This window comes from Anolis carolinensis, chromosome 4 (assembly GCF_035594765.1).
Source record: "Anolis carolinensis isolate JA03-04 chromosome 4, rAnoCar3.1.pri, whole genome shotgun sequence".
In the NCBI taxonomy this organism is placed as follows: domain Eukaryota; kingdom Metazoa; phylum Chordata; class Lepidosauria; order Squamata; family Dactyloidae; genus Anolis; species Anolis carolinensis.
Window position 1 is genome coordinate 224,180,732 of NC_085844.1, and position 20,336 is coordinate 224,201,067.

General features: G+C 38.1%; 1 protein-coding gene and 1 long non-coding RNA gene across 4 annotated transcripts in view; one reads left to right on the forward strand and one right to left on the reverse strand.

The window, feature by feature from the left end:
* Window positions 1–1,471: 1,471 nt before the first annotated feature.
* LOC134298477 (uncharacterized) lies at window positions 1,472–9,597 on the reverse strand. The gene is made up of 2 exons (XR_010005578.1): window positions 7,544–9,597; window positions 1,472–1,833 (listed from the first exon to the last, which is right to left on the reverse strand). It is a non-coding gene; the product is annotated as an uncharacterized LOC134298477 (long non-coding RNA).
* Window positions 4,957–20,336, forward strand: part of lpin3 (lipin 3) — a 42,479-nt gene continuing 27,099 nt past the window's right edge. For 2 of the 3 annotated variants that reach the window (XM_008117594.3, XM_062978864.1), the window contains exons 1-3: window positions 4,991–5,091; window positions 17,185–17,385; window positions 20,041–20,136. In XM_008117594.3, coding sequence (XP_008115801.2) covers window positions 17,194–17,385; window positions 20,041–20,136 — 288 coding nt within the window. In that variant the 5' untranslated portion in view covers window positions 4,991–5,091; window positions 17,185–17,193. The other variant, XM_062978863.1, reaches the window with a different exon arrangement.

Below are 20,336 nucleotides of genomic sequence, written 5' to 3' on the forward strand. Positions count from 1 at the left end.
GAGGCTGGATGGCCATCTGTTGGGAGGGATTGGATGGTGTCTTCCTGCCTGGCAGAAGGGGTTGGGCTGGATGGCCCACGAGGTCTCTTCCAACTCTACTGTTCAATGACGCTATGATTCTAAGTGAGGACAAAAGGGGGTGGGGAATGTTAAGAGGAGAGAGGGCCTGGAACACCTGGGAATTGTAGTTTGCAAGTGGGCATAGTGCTATTGGAGAAACGTTTGCTTCAGCCCAATGCTTTTATAAATGGTCAAAATTCAGAGGCTTCCTTCTCCTGCATTTTGAAAGCTATTATGATGAAATTTGCCAGAATGGAAGCAAAAATTAAGTACTCTTAGCCTATCAAGTTTCATAATGTTTGACCCATCCACTGATTTTTGGGGATTTCTGATTTAAAAAACATTTTTTTAAAATGTTAGCAGATCGATGGCCACGCCTCCCTGTCCTTCTTCCTTCCACTTTGATTGGCTTGCTAAGGCTTCTGGGAAATGGAGTTTTTTCTCTCGTTATGGCGAATTGCTTCATTAATGGTCAATATTCAGAGGCTTCGTTCTCCTGCATTATGAAAGCTATTATGATGAAATTTGCCAGAATGGAAGCAAAAATTAAGTACTCTTTGCCTATCAAGTTTCATAATGTTTGACCCATCCACTGATTTTTGGGGATTTTTGAAGCAACATTTTTTTAAAAATGCTAGCAGATCGATGGCCATGCCTCTCCCTCCCTCCCTCTTCCGCTCTGATTGGCTGAGAGGCATGCCAACATGGCTTCTCCTCTCAGAGGGGCTACAGCTGCATCCGAAGACATCAGAAACAAACGAAAAAAGGTACTTTTATTATTCAAATTCGTAATATTTGTAAGGGCAGTGAGCAGATGGTTCAATATCAATTCAAAAGTGCTTACGAAACGAATTTTTAACGAATTTAACGAAATAACGAAAAATTTGCTCAAGCCTAATATTTGTATCTATTTTCCTACATGCAGTGTATTGAAAAAGGATACTTTTTTGTGGCTACACATCCTCATATTATTCTTTGTTTAAAAACTCACAAAGTAATTAAACAAAGAATGTACAGTAGAGTCTCACTTATCCAACACTCGCTTATCCAACATTCTGGATTATCCAACACATTTTTGTAGTCAATGTTTTCAATACATCATGATATTTTGGTGCTAAATTCGTAAATACAAAATTACTACACAGCATTACTGTGTATTGAACTACTTTTTCTGTTAAATTTGTTGTATAACATGATGTTTTGGTGCTTAATTTGTAAAATCATAACCTAATTTGATATTTAATAGGCTTTTCCTTAATGCCTCCTTATTATCCAACATATTCACTTATCCAACATTCTGCCGACCCGTTTATGTTGGATAAGTGAGACTCTACTGTATGTAGAAATAGATCGCCATCTTGTGGTAAAATTAAAATGTTCCCCATCTATTAAAAAAAAAATTCTTGTCAGAGGCAGAAAGACAAACCCTTTATTAAAAAACTGTACCAAGAAAAACCTGTGACAGCATCACTTTAGGATCATCATAAATTAGAAATAACTTGAAGGCCCACAACAAGAGGCAAATATTCCAATGTGAGGATGAGATACATCCAAGGAGGCGTTTATGGCGTTTATGTTCTGTCTGTACAAGACACTACTAATGTTTACAGAGGCCCCAGAAGATGCCATGATCTGTTCATTATGTTCTTCTAACCACCTTCCTCAAATTTTTAATAAGGAGCAACAGATAAGTTAGAAAAAGCACAAATCAGGCAGGACTGGAATGTCTTATTTCTGGGAATTCCTGGGATCATTGTTAGCAGTCTTGTCCCCCTATAGTGGGAGAAAAGTGGGAGAAAACAAAAGAAATGAACATAAATACACAAATAGTAGTCAACTTGCTAGGGATTCACCTATATCTTTTCCACAATTTCTAGGTGCAGATCCATTTCATGGACTGCACACAAAACACTCCCCTTTCAAAAAGAAATTCTTCAAAGATCTTGCTTACTTCTGAGTAAGTGTTTCAAACTGGCTGCCAGGCTGCATGCGTCTTAGTAGCATCCAGTGTTTGTGATATGAGAACAGAAGCAATCTAAACCTTTGAGAGCTGCCTCTTTTACTGTACTGGAGGGAAAGTAGACACACAGTTAAGCAAGGAGTGACAATGGTCCACCTGTTATCATTTTCAATGGCTTCCTTTCCTTCCTCACCCTTTGTGGAGGCAGTGTTGAAAGCAATGAGTTGGATTCAGATTTAGTAGCACTCAAAGTCAACACTCTGTATTCATAATAAAGTGAAACCTAGACTAAGTTTTAATTCAGTGAGCTGGCTTCAAGCCTCCCCAGTTGGGTCTTGCAATTCTTGTTAGGTTACTACGTGATTCAACGTGTTAAGAACATTTTTCAGTTTTGTAGCCTGGTTACAAAACTGACCAGAACAACTAGGGGTCAAGATTGCAACTGGATAAAGAAAAAAAATGACAGTCAGGCAGATACCATAAACCAGCTTCCTAGGTAGTTTGGAATTGGGTGTGTGATGTGTGTGGAGCTGGACAAAATAAAATTGATACACAAACAAACAAAATTACCAAATCCCCTGCCATAGGAATTCCACTTTTAGCTTACATTAGAAGAGCAATGATGGTCTTAGGAACTGCTGCCTGCAAACACCACTTCTCAGGATCTCAGACAGCCTTTCTTGTCATTTCCAGAATCCTCCACTTTGTTCTTCCCCCAGTTCCCTACCACCAGTATCATTGCTTAGAATTGAGCCAGTTGGACAGTCTATCCGTTTAGTTTTTGTTCTTTCAAAAAATTATTTCTATTATCCTTGGGATTTCTCTGGCACACTGAGGTTTCCCTTTTTGTGTGCAGATGGTGCACACAAAGGAATAAACTTGAGGATCCACTTACAGAACCGAAGGATCCATGCACAGAAAATGGGTTTGTGGGCTGGACATGCCTTCTTTTTGCAGGGCTTCAGTCACATATGGTTGGACAGAGCTTCTGAGTGATTTATAAATGCAGCAAACCAGTGGTTCTCAACCTGTCAATCCTCAGATGTTTTGGCCTTCTAATCCCAGAAATCCTCAACAGCAGGTAAATTGGCTGGGATTTCTGGGAGTTGTAGGCCAAAACACCTGAGGACCCACAGGTTGAGAACCATTGCAGTACACTCTCAGTTAATTGGCACCCATGGGATTGGTAGATGCCAGATAAGTGTAGTTTCTGGTGGTTTCAGAGCAATTATTAAAAATAGGCCTAACTAATACTGTAGCCCATACTATATCATTAACTTGATATTCGTATTGAAATACAGTAATTAAAAGCTAATACATACAAACGTAATTTAATGTAACACAGTTTTACTGTATTATAAAACTGGTTTTACGGTATTGTAAAATATTTTATTTTAATTTTTATTTCTTATATTTTTGCTGGCTGCTTGAATTCCATATAGCTGAGAGTCTACAATATATAGCTTATGGATGTAATGTGCAATGTAACATTAATACAGGAGAGAAGATTAGAGACAGAACAGAATGAGCTTAATTTTTATTCTGCTCTTGGTCAACCTAGATAGGAAGAATCAATAATAGACTGAACAAAAGGATAAGAAACTCTCTGCCTCGGAGTGTGGTGGAAGTTCCTTCCTTGGAAACTTTTAAACAGAGGCTGGAACTTCTCCTGCATGGCAGGAGATTGAATTAGATGGCCCATGTGATCTCTTCCAACTCTATGATTCTATGATTCTATGAAGATGAACTACAGCAATAGCAAAGCAGAGGAAGTATCTATAATGTTAGTATCTTTAAAAAAAATAAACACTGTTGTGAATGTGCCTTTAAAGGCTGCTTGTCCTGCAAAAATTAAACAGGTGGATCCTTTCTCTGGTGTTTAATGAATGAGCAATCTTCAGACACCATATTTCAATGGGTTACTATGTTGAGAAAATTAAAGAGGTAGCAATTGCAACCCACAATATCCAGCATTTGTTTTGTTAGTATGCTGGTCCTTATGTTTTACATGAAATTGAACAAGAAACCCCTTGTACCCTAATGGAATATGATACCAAGGGATTTAAGTCCTACTTGCAACACAAAGCTGCAATTTTATAACTCAGAGGCAGAAATCACATGTTCCTCCAGATAACATTAAGTTACGTGCTTTAGTATTCCTCACATAGTTATATTAGCTCGGGCTGCTGGAATTTGCAGTCCAGCAATAAATGGACGGATGTATTATTCTTGCCTTTGTAGTGATTTAAATTATCCCCAAACCCTGTGGCATCTACTTTTGAATAGACAAGCATAGAACTGCATGGTTCATATAAATTAATCGCCCACCAATGGGTTTATAACAAGAAACATTCTTGGTGATCCAATACAAGGAGACACAGAGACAACATGATGCAGTAGTTTGAGCATTGGACTACAACTCTGGAGACCAGGATTCAAATCCCTGTTCATAAACCCATTGAGTGGCAAGTCACACACTCTCAGCCTCAGAAGAAGGTAAGAGAAACCTCCTTTGAAAAAATCTTGCCACAGCCACCTCATGATAGGTTTGCTTTAAAGCTCACCATAAGCCTGAAATAATTTGAAGGCATACAACAGACAATACAGTATGTGTCACCCCACAAAATCTGAAGCAATTATTTTTATTTCTTTCAAAAAATTATTACTTAAAGCTGCATTAAAAGCTGTTACCTAAAAATGATGATAAAAATAGCAGACTGCCTCTGGCTTAGAAAATAGTGGAATGTGTTCGCTCTGATGTGTATGCGTTTAGGTACGCAGGTTTAGCTGAAGTATCCTAAAGCTGTCTTTTTGGCATGCAGTTGGCTACCAATTGTTTAATGAAAGGAAGTTTAGATTCCTGATGTTGCCATAGGTTCACATTGCAGCAACCATGTGATGCTTCTTGTACAGACTCCTCCCTTTTGCTCAGGTATGAGGAAAACAGGAAACATCAGGTAAGTGGGTGGAGCAAAGGAAAGATGTATCTGTCGGTAGTAGCTTGTTGGAGCTGAACACAGTATCGGCTTCAAAGTTCAGGAACTGCTAAAGTGAGACTGAAAGCATTCCAGGTAATTTCAGCTAAAGGGCAAGTAGCAGGAAAAGCAGTATTTTGGGGGGAGTGTTTTCTGTATTTCTTACATGGCCATTAGGGATTGTTAGTGACATTGAATGTGATCTGTTTTAGTGAACTACTTGGAAATTCCTTAGCACAATGTGCACACTGAGAAACCAGATTTGTGTGTGTTAAAAAAAATGTCACCGTGTTATCCTGTTGAAAGGAAATAGTTTGGAGCATCCTTCTCCTATGTATAATATGACTACCCCATTGGACTTTAAACTCTGCTTTATTAGGGATGGTCTTAATATCAGTTAAGATTAAAGTGTTATATAATCTACTTTTATTATGAATGGTAGAAAGTTATATGATTGTTTAGTAATCATAGTCAAATGGGAACACTTATTATGACTCTGCTACAGCCGATTTATGTATATGTATTACAAAAATCTCAGTGTCATACATATCCTACCTTGCTTTTATTGTTACACAAGTGCTCTAAAAGGTAAGTTAAACTGAGCAAAAGTGACTGTTCAATTACCATACTATGGGGTTTCAAAGCAGAGCTTGGAAGTGTTGTTTTTTGGACTGCAACTCCCACCTGTCCCCAATGTTCATATTAGTGGGGATTCTGGGAATTATAGTAAAAATATTTCCATCATTTGCCTCAAAGCCTAACCTTCGGCTGTGTGGGATTAAGTGACTGGCAGGTGGTGGATGGACTTTATATGATACTCGTGAGCTCCTTGAATAATGGAGGAGTATAAATCCAATACTCTTTGGTAGTATTTAACTTATACGCCACCATTCAATTGTTATGGAATGAAGTTCCTTTTGTTCCTGACAATTGATCATACTGTCTAGGGTTGATAGGAGTTATTGTGATCAATCTCTGGGGGAGATCAAGATGCCTAGCTGTCCCATAATATACATATCCTTCACATAATCTTGATTTTCTTACAACTTCTGGGTTTTCTGCCTGATTTTGACCTTTCTACTGTATCTAGACTTTTTCTTTTAGTTGTTCTCTTTCTCTGCTGCTCAAGTTTGTGGGGATTTCTTTGTGATGTTTAAAGCCTGTTGAGTTAGGCTTGAGTGTGTACCAGAAAAAGGTTCAGGCTTTCTGTCTTGTCTCACTGCATCTTCTTATGTTCCCCCTGTGCAATATTAATGCCAGCTTCAGCTATGCAGACAGATTGCCTCCCTTCAAAAACAGCTTGAAAAAAAATGCTTCTCCTATAACAGAGGCCCACCCAACTTTACAAACGGTTTTCAGATAATGCTACTGTATTGAGGCATACCTTTCACTGTTCTTACAAACTATAAATTGCAATCTGACTAAATTGATATAGGGAGTGGTTGGAAAAATTAATGTCCTCCAACATTTCACAGATGAAAATTTGGAAACATGTTACCAAGCAAGGTCAGTGTGTGGTCAAGGTGGCAAATATTACTAAGGAAGAAAACACTTTCTAAAAGAAATTGTAGCAATTTGGTTTTTCTGAGCCTACTGGGAAAGGAAAGTTTTTGTCCTTCTCTCACTCTGTTGAGTTAATAGAGCTCATATTACTTTTTATTTTGAACTCATTTTCTAGCAATTGAAGGAAGCAGAGAACATAAGAGAAAAATTGACGGAAGAAAGACAGACTGGGACACTTTTAAAACAGCTGAAAAAATCAGGACAGCTGGAGGGTATACAAATTACCTGTTGAGACTCCAGCTCCCAGAATACTATACAACCATGGCCATCGGGGATTCTGGGAACCTAACTCAAAAAGTAACCTTTCAAGGCTCTGGATAACAGCCTATAAACAAAATGGACCTTCCAACTACCTAATAGTTACTTTTTCTCCAGCTCTGGGCAAACAGTAAATCAGGAAGTCTATTAACCTTTTTTCCATGGATTGCAGCTTAATAGATCAAGAGTTACAAAGGCCCCCTTAAATGCGCTTTTCACGTGGTAATTGTTGGTACTAGGCACTCCTCTACTTCCCACTTTGCTGGCATTTATCTATGTTCATATTAGGTCATATAGAAAGTTACCAGAAATGATCTGTGAGAAATTTTAGTGAATTAAGATGCCAAGCAAAAGTGGAAATCTTGCCTTCCACTGAGGCTGAGAGAGTGTCTCACCCAAGGTCACCATGCTGAGTTTCCACCACCAAACAGGGATTCAGAAACTGGTCTTGTAGCATCTTAATCCAACACTCAAATCACTTCAACTTATTAAATAAGGTTTCCACCCTTGGCTTGATGTGGGAATTTCTCTACAAGATACGTCATTCTCCAGTTAGAAGAAAAGTGAACTGTCTCTTTCTGGCCAAAAGTGAAAAGAGCCTGAGAACAAAATGATTTGAGCTCCTGCTTTATTTTTTGGCAGGGCATACAGTTAGCTATGCAGAAACTGACTCCGCCCCCCCCCCCCCCGAAACTTGAAAAGCAATAGTATAAAGACAGAGGGTTACCTGTTTCATTTTTGTCATGTAGCCCTGGTAGAAAAGCAATGGATAATTTCTTGTTGGTCTGGAGCTGTTTTCAACACCCTTCACAAAATTAGATCAGTGGCCTCTTCTATGGCAGGCATTTTGTTGGTGCCAAGATCAGAGAGTTAGTTCCAAAAGCTGAATGCTCAACTGAATACGAACTGAGCCATCCATGTTTTGCTTGTGTTGTTTGTCAGCCTTTAAGCTATCAAGAGTCCACATTTGTGTGTGTTCGTGTTTGTGTCGTCGGCATTTCATTTATTTTGCCAAAACAGGTTAATGTAAATATTCCTTTGGAAAATATTTTTTTCAAGCAAACCTCTTTCAAATGGGTATGTCATCTGACTTTCCTAGCAGTTAAGAGATTGGTTTGTATACAGTAAAATGCTGAAGTGTAAGAGAGATTCTAAAGTCCTTAGTTCCACAATGCTTTGTGATTCTGAAATTGGTAATGTATTAATGGGACACAGTTACCTCACAACTCTAACTCACCAGAAGTGTTTCTTCACTTCCTTTTTGATCTATAGCTTGATAGGAAACTTTAGTCACTAATGAGATCATTATAACATCACCAGCTGTTTATTTATCACCAGCTGTTTACATATAAAGTAGGTTGAGATGGCTTTCTCAACAGATAGTTAGTGTAGATACCTGCTATTTTGCCTCCTACTTCCTCCTGTTTTGGAACAACAAAAGGCAAAGTTGGTTCCTTTCCTTATATCTTCCTCCTCATACAGACCAGCACCATAATTTAGGGTGGTGGTGTTGTCTTTGACGTTGTTGTGTATCTTCAAGTTTTTTCAACTAATAGTAGCCCTAAGGTGATCCTCTTACAGGGTTCTCTTGGCAACATTTATTCGGAGAGAGCCCCTTTACCCGTCATTTAGGGCTGCGAGAATATGACTTGCTGAAGGCTACTCAGTGGGTTTCCATGGTGGGGATATGGACACAGGTCTGTTTTATGGTGTTACCATCCTTATGCATCTATTTGGATGGTGTTTAACTATTGTACTGTAAGCTTATGGTGTTAGTTAGATCCTATAGTTAGAGGTAGGGAATCATATAACTTCCAAAGGAAACTGGACTGCAGCTCTTACCAGCCCTAGTCTTGATTTTGCCATTTTATATAAGGGACATGATTTTACTACATGACTGTGTATGCTGGGAATTGGGCACCCGTGATTATTCCAAGAATCTACGGAACATCTTGAGTGACCCTTGTAGCATTATTTGGGCAAAATCTCAGACACAAAAAAGATTTGGGTAAAAAGGCAAAAGTATCTGACCTTTCTTTCCCCATCTCCTTGGCAATTGTCTAGGCTTCCCAAACACGTTTGCATCACTCCTTCTTGCCATATTAAATAGTGGTTTTTCCTCCTCTGGTCACTACAAAAGATGCTTGCTGGTTGGGTGGAGAGCTACTTGTGTAGTGTATATGACCTAACTTCAGAGATTCCTCCTCCCTGACCTAAAATATCTTTGTTAGAGAGGACTGTATTTGCCATTATTACACTTGCCATTTCCACCCTATGGGCATATAGTTTGTTCAGCTATCAGCTTCATAAAAAAGCTTTGCCCTGTTGACTTTTGGCTATCTTCCAGTTGCTATGCTTACATCCCATAACATCTATCCACAACAATGTAGCAATATTTGCATGCATTAACATACCTAAGAACAATATTTTTAGATTATTACCTAAACCTCTTCACTAAATACAAAAATGGAGAATAGAGACGAGAGCTCTAATCTAAAATGATTGTGGGTTGTGAACCTGCCACCCGAACTGCAAATAAAAGAGCACTGAAGAATGCTCAGCTCAGCAGGTTACTGCGGCAAGAGGACAGTCTCATGACCTCCTCTCAGCAACACAGAGCACCGAGCTGACAGGGCCAATGAAGCTTCTGGCGCCAGCAAGGGCCTCCCTTCGCCCCTCTAGAAACTGCGTTGTCACTTGTAGGATAGAAAATCCAAATGTATGGAGCTCTCCTCTCTGCTTAGAAAAGGGAACCATATCCCTCCTGAGCTGGTTTGGTTCCTTGTAGAATGCAAAGGAAATTGTGAGATGCTGGGGAGCAAAGCCAGCTCTTTCAAACTACGCAGTAGAAGTGGGTTTCTTTCTAGGGAAGGAGGCAAGCTCAAATTGCCTTGCTCTTGCTGGGTAAGAAGCAGCTTTCTCTGGTGTGTCTCTGTGTGTATGTATGTGTATGACATTCTAGATTTGAGTTATCTGTGCATTTACATATAACAGAGGTCTAACTCTTGCTTTTATGGGGCATTCAAATATCTTTGTGTTCAGTGAGCATAGATGCTGAGCTTCAAAATGTTACTTTTTGGGACTACAAAGTAACATAACCACTATGGGATAAAAAGTTACTGACATTGTACAATGGTGGCAGTTTTGTGGCAAAATAGCTGTACAGTAGAGTCTCACTTATCCAACATAAACAGGCTGGCAGAACGTTGGATAAGCGAATATGTTGGATAATAAGGAGAGCTTAAGAAAAAGCCTATTAAACATCAAAATAGGTTATGATTTTACAAATTAAGCACCAAAACATCATGTTATACAATAAATTTGACAGAAAAAGTAATTCATTACACATTAATGCTATGTAGTAATTGCTGTATTTGCGAATTTAGCACCAAAATATCACAATGCATTGAAAAAATTGACTACAAAAATGCGTTGGATAATCCAGAATGTTGGATAAGTGAGACTCTACTGTATTTTGTCTCCTTACTAATTCTTTCAGGCAGTATGACCACCATCTTTTGGAGCAGTTGAGTACTATGCTTGTACAAGTGTCATGTTTCATTAGAGAAGGTGACAAAGAGGTCTCACTTTCTTCAAAAGATTACTGGTAAATAACTTTTCAGTATGGCAGAACCTTTTTTTTTTTTACACAAGTATCAAATTTCAGCCAGTGCTACGCAATACTGGTATTCATTCAGGTTGGAAGAATTTTGGCACATGGCACATTCTTTCTGAATGAAGGCCAAGTTGACTAATTAATTGCTTTGACTTTTTAATTAAAATCTGCTAAGGTGGGTGGGCCTATTAACTTATTGGAATTTGATTTTGGGTTAATGGTTAGGGTTGATAGGTCTCAGGGCAGTGACCAAAGTTTTTCACAATTGCTATGTTTCTATAGGTCTCTAATTGTTGTTGTTGTATGCCTTCAAGTCATTTCTGACTTCTGGAGACTCTATCATGGGGTTTTTGGGGTTGAGAATGTGTGACTTGCTTAAGATGACCTCATGGGTTTTCATGGTCAAGTACAGAATTAAATCCTGATCTCCAGAGCTGTAGTTCAACCACTACACTATACTGGCTTCAGCCAGGCAGACCAATCTCAGGGCAAGAGATGCTGGAAGAGGAGAACATTTCTTTAACATAACTTTAAAATTTAGATGCCCATCTCCATCTGTTGCCTGTAGTGACAAGACAGGACTGGGGGAAGGTAGCTGGATACTATGGAATTAGATGCAAACCAGACTGGATATGATGTGATCAGTGGGGGAAAGTGGGGAAGGGAAGGAAATCCAGCATATTTCAAGAAAGAGACTGCATGCAACTTGTCAATAAACAAGCACGAACAAAACAAAAACAATAGGAAGATCTTGATACTTTCGGACAAGTTTAGTCCCACCTTAACCATGTTTTACTCAGATTCTCCTCATACCATTTCCATGTATGCCTTGAAAACATATCCACATCCTTCTTGCCTCCTTTCCCCATGGCATCCCAAGGACTCATCCTCCCGTTTCAAGTTTTGGTACTGAATGGAATGCTGTTGACTTGCTAATTCATGATGGTCTCCTTTTGAGGTAGAAGAGCCACCTTCACTGGAAACTGGCCCTTATTTCAGTGCTGGTGATGTCATGACATACACAGATCTGGTCTTTACCACCTCATAACCTTCTACTAGAGGCAGTCATTCCCAATGATAGGGCCTGGCGTAATTTTTTCTGGCAATTGCCCTGCCAAAATATTGCTTTATTTTTATTTCTCTTTTTCCTTTTTTTGAAGGGTTAAGAGATTTTGTAAATTGTTCAGCTACCAGATCACGTTACAATTTTTTCCTTGGAATATCTTAAAATTATGGCTACAGTTTTATGTGTCCTTATTTTCAAGTAAGTCTCATTGCATTGGAAGCAAGTTGTATATTTGGTGTCTTGCCAAAATATAATTCATTATGCCAATGGAAGGATGTGGAGTTTCACTTTTTGTTTTGTTTTTTAATGTTACAGGACATGTGTTCAAAACCTGCATTTGTGTTGATGTATATGTCTAGCCTTCTATGCAGAAGTTACAATCAGTACATGAAGGTCAGGGCCAGAATTTCACAAAGTTACTTCTTTGAATGATAAGTCCAGAATCTCCCAGCTAGCATGGTTACTGGCCATGCTCCCTGGTGAATTTTGGGAATTCATGGGTAAGATCAGCATACAGATACGTTTTATACATTTTGGGAACATCTTATAAGGCTTTATGTAGTGTACTGAAAGGTCTTCAAGTATCTTTAATCAAAAGGAATAAATAACTTCTTTGCATGCATTCCAATGTCCCTGACAGCAGGAATAATCCACTGTCATGTCTCTTTCATGGAGTCTGAAGAGACCACAAGTGCCATCCAGTCCAACCTTTTGTCATACAGGAACAGTTTTTCAGATTCTTTTAAAATATCACAAGCTTTCTTGCCTTTCCCCAACTGTCCTTGGCTTTCTTCAGTCAGTGTAAACTAAGTTCAAGCAGTTTGCTCTCAACTCAGCTCTTCCAAATATGTTCAGGCAAAAGCAAATTGCTGCAGTCTTTCTTAGTTTGCATGTTCTTCCTCAATACGTTTTGTCACCTTGACCACACTCTGATGCCAACTTTTGGAGAGTAATATATCTTTGCTTCTCAATCATTGTATGGCAGAATGTGTGCTTTTACAAAATATTGGTGGTTAGGAGAGTAACTGTTTAGTGTCAAACAACATTGTTTCCCATTCAAATTTATTTGTGAAGTTGCTTCAGCACTCATGCCCTCTTGGTTGGTTGTCAATGATTATAGGAGAGCCATATGACATATACAATTTTGTTGAAATTGATTTGTTTTAATGACATATGGAAGCAGTATGTTCTTGATATTCTTTAGTGATTGATGAGAAAGTCTTTTTTTCTTTGACACTGTTGATAATCTGGCAAATATTTGTAACCTTTTTATATTATTTCATATTTAACTAGGAGGGCAGCTTTCCTATGGCATGTATCTCGTTGGTAGGCAAATCCTTGTGTGTGTGTGTGTGTGTGTGTTTAATTGGGAGACTGAGATGGAAAGATTTGAATGACTAGGAGTGTTCTGTTATGCTATAGATAGCACCACCCTTAATTTGACTCTTGTCACTTCCTGTGACATACTCATGCCACTGGACTATACAAAAGAAATAATACAGAATAGGATAAATATATTTCCATGTATTGTGGAATAACTGATGTTTATAAAATGTGGTTAGACACTAGTCTATTAATCATTTTGGCAACTGCTCTTTATTTCTATATGATGTCCTATTTCAATGTGGTGTGGCTTTTTAAACTGTATATTATATTCTTTATTAAGTGGGAGTGGTGGTTACCTATTACTTCTTAATCATGAATGGTTGAAATCACTCGTTTACTACATCATTGCATGCGAAAGAATTCTCATACAAATTTTCCTTTTTCCAATCTCAAGTGGCCCTTCAAACACTGTTGAACTACTACTCCTTTTATCCTTTACTACCAACCTAGTTGGTTGGTATAGATGGAAAGTGGAGTTCTGGAAGCCACAGATTCTCATCAGTCCTGTCTAGCTGTTGTGTATGTGCACGCCTTCAAGATGCCTGTCGATATATGGAGACACCATGAATGTCAGTGTTTTCTTAGACAGTTATACTCAGATAGTAATATAATAATATAATAAAGAAGGTGGTTTTGTGTTTGAAGGGCTGCTCAGTGTAAACTTGAGAGAGTCGGCATGGTTTAAATATTGGATGATGACTCTGGAGAACATGGTTGAAATCCCTGTTCAGGCAACAAAATCGACTGGGTGATCTTGGGGCAAGCCCTATTCTCTCAGCCTCAGAAGAAGGCAAAACCAACCCCAATCTGAACCAAACCTTTGAGTCACCATACTTTAGAGACAACCTGAAGGCACACAACAACAATATCCAATGTAAACACAAAGGAAAGATAGCATTCTTGAAGTTACCCATCAACAGATATTACCTGGTTAGTCATCTGAGCAGTCACACAGGTAACTCGGCACAGGTCCTTCAGAACCTTGGGATCTATATAAATTATATTAATCTTCCTAAGTGCATTATCTACAGCAAGGATAGGCAACTGTGGAGTTGGTGAGCCATATTGAAATCACTCAAAACCTGTGGAGGCCTACACTGCAACCATTAGAACTTGGCAGCAGCTACTGATTGATTTTCCTGATGTCAGTGTGCCTCCTGCACCATCGAGCTTTACCAGTTGATAAGCAGTGTATACTCTTTTCTGGAAAGCAAGAGAAGGAGCCTGGGTACAGTAGAGTCTCACTTATCCAACATAAACAGGCCGACAGAATGTTGGATAAGCGAATATGTTGGATAATAAGGAGGCATTAAGGAAAAGCCTATTAAACATCAAATTAGGTTATGATTTTACAAATGAAGCACCAAAACATCACGTTAGACAACAAATTTGGCAGAAAAAGTAGTTCAATACGCAGTAATGCTATGTAGTAATTACTGTATTTATGAATTTAGCACCAAAATATCATGATATATTGAAAACATTGACTACAAAAATGTGTTGGATAATCCAGAACGTTGGATAAGCGAATGTTGGATAAGTGAGACTCTACTGTATTTTATTTCCTTCAGTATCATAGTTGCTTTTCTTCAGTGGCAACAAAGATGGGCTGCATGCAACCTACTGCATGTTGACTGCCCCATCTATAAAAAATTAAAGATATCCAAATCCATCTTTCTTGGTGTTACATAGCTGGCTACACTTCTGTTGTTACGGTATATTTTATCTTCTGTGTAAAATATGTTTACTATTCATGCCATATTAGCAGCATTCTTCATTATCAATTTGCAAAGATACATATAGAATACAGGCAGCCAAGGGACATTAGTGCAGTTTTACAGAGAAAATACTGAATGTTTATGGAAGTATTGGGTGACTTAATAAGGCTCAAAGCCTCTTTTATTGCCAATGTAAGGGCAAGCTTGCATGATTCACATTTCTTTACATTCAATAACACTTAATCTCTCTGCATGGCTATAACATTAGTCACTTGGAAAAAATGATTGTTGTGTCAAAGGTACAATTTGTTCCTATCTTTTACACTCCTGATTTGCATTGTTTGGAGTTTAAAAACTATCCCGGTGTTTCATAATAATTATGAAATGCAGCTAAAACAAATTGAAACAGCATCAGAATACAAAAGTGCAAGTTGAGAATACCACCTATACAAGATTTGAAACCAGGGGAAAATTTTCATGTTGGGAATAGAACATTTAGGAAATTAAAGAACTTTTATTTTACAGCTATTCCAATCTCACTCTGCTATACTCTCGTAGGGTGATGCTAAGAAAGCCCACTCATAAGTGTTTAATATATAAACTCAGCTGATGCAAAACTAAATTGGTTTGAATTTGTTGGCTAAATCAAAATGTAAACTCTTTTAACTGAAAATGTGTGCCTGATGGATTTGGAAGCAAAATGTTCTTTTTTATCCTCAAAAGACTGCGTGTAATATGCACCACCACAAGAGATATTCTAATTTTCGTGTGCCTTCTAAAAGGTCTGTTACAACCCATGCATATGTAATCCAGATTTTAAAATATGCTTCTTCAGAACTATTATTTTCTTCCCTGGAACACAAACTTATTCACTGGCTAAATCCATTGTGATTTTTAAAAATTTGCATTTCACTCAGGAACCATCAATTTCTGTGAGACCCTTGCCAAGCATAAAGCATAGAGCAAGGAGATTACATCTGATTGCAAGAAATATGTAATATGCTTTACTATAGCTTTTGGAAAGCCACATGTCCTACTTCTGGCTGAAGAGAGGTTCAGTGGGTAAGAATCATGCAGCCATCTAAATGTTGCTATACTGCAACTTCCATTAACCATAGCTGCATAACCAGTGGTGAAGAATGCTGTGAGTTGCAATGCCACTGCATCTGGAATTTCCAACTCTGTTTTTTTTAAATTTAATAGGCCCCTTTGTTCTATGACCTCATGGATACCAAAATCTGTGGATGCTCAAGTCTTATTATATATAATTGTGTAGCAAAATAACATTACTTATATAAAATGTCAAAATCAAGGGATTTTAAAAATAGATTTTGATGCCATTGACAGCCGGATTTGTAGATACAGAATTATGGATATGGAGGGCCAATTGTAAAAGTAAGAAACACACCAATAGCAGCCTGAAAGTTAGCTGTCTAACACAACCACATGAAATGTACATTTTTCATATTTAAATGAGGACAATTGTTTCTAAATGTATCACTTTGCATATAAATTGGCATATGCCAATTTTTTACGTACTGGTAAACACTTCTCTCGCCGTTCTTGGTGTTTTATCTTCCCCTTTTAAAATAATGCATATGATTCTTTTTTTAGACATTACAAATATGTGTTAGGTAAATTAATTTTTTCTTTTAGTGGTGAATGGGTTTTTTCAGGCGACGTGTGTGTGTGTGAGAGAGAGAGAGGTTTTAAAAGTTATGGTATGTTTTTGAACTGTAACCCCTGGAAAGTGCAAATGTGCAATGTCAATGTGCACATTTTTCAGGTACCCCAGGAACCAACATAGATTGTGTCATGAACCAGACATTTCCTGTAGATAATATTTATATAATAATGAAAAATAAGGCACACAAGTCCAATTTTTCTTTCCTATGACACTGTTTTCAGTCTGTATTACACAGGAGTAACTATCTCTAACTAATTTACTGATTCAGCACACAAAGTAGAACAGAAGTTTGCAAGATAAGTGGAGATGCACAAACTCTAGGTTTCTCTCATGGCACTGTTGCAGAATTAAGGATGGAAAGAGGTGGTTGCATGGGAGTGTTGAAGAGGAGAGGTTGCTAAACGTTTCTGTCAGTCTGCATAGCCTCTCTTATAAGTACTGCTGCAAATGGATTTTATACGTATTAGAAAATGGAAGGAGAGTGGAAAAACTTAGGGCATTTGGAGGAGAGAATCAACAGGATTTGTAATACAAAGATCTGTCAATCCTGAGAGGACCTGAGCAGAAAGGAAGAGTCAGGGACCTTGCTCTTCTGCTTTCCAATCCAAAATTAAGAAGAAAGAAAGGCTGATCATAAGTGCTGATGCCGCCTTACTGATCAAACAGCTTCTTGGCAGAACCCTTCTAGGGAAGTTGCCAGCTCAGAACAAGGTGTCCAGCCATGAGATCAATAAAGGAGAGGTAAATCAGGCTTCCTACTTACAGGGCAGAGTGCATTTTCCGATATCCAAGCAACTTTCTCAGTGTCTCTTGATGCATATGCATGATCATTTGCACACTGGGATTTTTCAGTTTATTCAATCTGGATCTTTCTCCTTGTTTTTTGTACTTGCAGTCTCAGACCATGAACTATGTGGGCCAGATTGCTGGAACAGTGTTCGGCACTGTGAAGGAACTGTACAGAGGCTTGAACCCAGCTACTCTGACGGGTTGCATTGATGTCATTGTGGTGAGGCAGCCAGATGGTTCCTTCAACTGTTCTCCTTTCCATGTGCGCTTTGGGAAGCTACGTGTTCTGCATTCCAGTGAGAAAGTGGTAAGTGATTCCAGATGTGTGGCAATAGGATGGGAAAGTCTGCTTGTTTCATTTTGTATCACGTTTAAACCTTTTCTTTTAATGTTGGTATGAGGATTTTTGCAAAATTTTGGTTCAATTCTTCATTATTGAAATAGCCCTCAACACTTGCATTGGACACATTTTATTACAGCTATTCCTAGCACCAAAAGTACAATGTTGTTATACCTTCCAGATAATTAGGTGGTAGAGGTTTGGAGCCTGAAGGAAAAAAAAAGACACATCATCCCTAAAAGTTGTGCCACAAACATGTTTAAATATTCAGGGATTCAAATCCAAGTATCTGAAGGAGGGGAGGGCTATAGCATACCTTGACAAGGCCTCTCCTGATATTCTCACAACGAAGCTGGTAAAAGGTGGGCTAGTCAATGCAACTGTTAGGCAGATCGGGAATTTGTTAACTGGCTGAAGCCAAAAGTGCTTACCAATGTGGTTGTTCCTCATCTAGGAGAGAAGTGACCTGTGGGGTGCCACAGGATTCTGTCCTAGGCCAATGACAGAATAGCAGGCATGCTTGTCAGATTTGCAGATGACACCAAATTAGGAGAGATAGGTAATACCGCAAAAGGTAGGATCAGAATCCAAAATGATCTTAACGGATTAGAAAACTGGGTGAAAACTTACAAAATGAATTTCAGCAGGCAGAAAAAAAAATGAAATGTACAGATATAGAATGGGCGACACCCAGCTTGAAAACAGTTAATATGAAAGGGATTTAGGAGTCTTAGTAAATCACAAGCTGAACATGAGTTAACAGTGTGATGCGGCCGCTTAAAAGATGGCCCTTGTGTCTCTTCTATGATTCTAAGAGCTAAATCCAGAAAGCCCTGGCCATGGATGAAAGAATGACTTTGTTTTCCTTTCTTCTAGATCTAAATGTTTAAATTTCAAATCTTTTTTATTTATTTAATTAATTTATATACCGCTCTTCTCCCCCAAGGGGACCCATTTTGAATGTGATGAAATATGTGTGCTCTGTTAAATTCTTATGACTGAACTAAGATCCTCACTCATCTCTAGATAGGGATTTCGTAATGTTGACACGTCATCATACAAGTATCCTGTGCAATTTGCATACTGCCAAGTTCCATTTTTAAAGTTTGAACATACAGTACTGCACAGCTCAGCCAAGTGAGCTACATTGCACAAAGGGGTAACTGTTCTATGTGGATATGTGTTTGTTTATTGGGCCATCTCATCTCACATTATTCTTGACATTTAATCTCACTAATGAAGAATGAGCTTTATAGAGGGCTAATATTTATGTTAGGAATTGTGATCTGAGGATGTGATCTCTCCTATGGCTCCTATGGCCTAAGATCCACCAGGCTGATGAATGGTCCTCCCTCCATCCCTGTTGTCACTGCCATAATTTGCCCTTGGAGGGAAAGAAGAACAGGTAGCATCTGTTGAACTTTTTCCTTCTCCTACTGCCACCACTTTTTCTTTTTGTGTCAAAGCACATCTTAATTAGGCAGCAAACTTGAGAGCAGAGAACTGTGAAAGTAATTTATGAAACCATTTTGGGGAGAGCTAGCATGGTATAGTGGTTTGAGTGTTGGATGACAACTCTGGAGATGGGAGTTCAAATCACTGTTTAGCATGGAAACCCAATGGGTGACAGGAGGCAAGTCTTGCTTAGAAAACCCCGTGATAGGTTCACCTTAGGGTCACTATGTCAGAAATGAATAGAGGGCAGACAAGAACAACAGCAAGCCATTTGTTGTTTTCTAACTTTTGCAAATAAGATTATAGCTGGACTTGGTTTTAAATGTTTGTTAGCAGCTTTGAGTGCCTTTTTTGGGGGGAAAGCAGGGTAGATATTGAATGAATGAATAAGTTACAGTAAAGATTGTATTTTCATATGGGTTTACTTAAAAATTATATCTAGTTTTTTTTAATTAATCTTCCATTTATATTTTGAAGAAATTCACAAAATGTTTTTTTTTTAATTTTTTTAGAATGCATATTAGATTACATGCTTCTTGGTGTATTCTCTAGTGTCGTAAAATAAATGGCCTTCATATACTGTTCAGTGGGATTGCTCTAATTGGAGCTAGCAACTGGATTTAAACCTAAAACTTAGCTTTATTATTTTTATCTGAATTGAGTGTTGTATTAGAACAGTGCATGTCTTATGGGCCATATATAGCTCTGCTATTTATTTATTTGGCCCACCACTAAACACCAGTACCAAAAATAACAACAAACCTCATGGCACTTGCTGTATTGCTAAATTCCTATCTTCACGTTATTCAGTAAAGTGCACAAATGGAACCCTTTATACTACATAATCATAGTACTATGATTCTACCTTAACAATCTGTGATTGAGAATTCTGAATACTTCTCCCTAAACTACAAATCCTAAAACTCTAAATACCAGAGGATGGTACTATGGCAGTTAAAGTGGAATCATAGTGATGTAATTGTGTAATGTGAAAGGGCCTCACATTTGTTGTTTATCAGCATTTACAAAGATTATATTCCTTAAGCAATCCCTTGCTCCAATAATAAAAAGTATTTAGAATGTTCTCACTGTTAACTTTACCATGATTTCTTTTGGGCTTCTTCAGTTTTAGAAAATGTGTACTTTTTCCTCCCATCTCCTTTTTAGGTTGACATAGAAATCAATGGGGAGCCAGTCAATCTGCATATGAAGCTGGGTGACAATGGGGAAGCCTTTTTTGTTGAAAAATCAGAGGAACAAAAGGTGAGTGGAATATAAATAACAAAAAACAACAACAGCTAACTGATCATGTATCTACATTACACGATTATATAACTTTGATACCACTTTAACTCCCAAGGCTTCACCTATGGAATCTTGGGATTTGTAGTTCCTTAGATACTTAGTATTCACTAGCAAACAATGTTATCAAAGTAATTCAGAGCTATGCATTAGGAGAATTC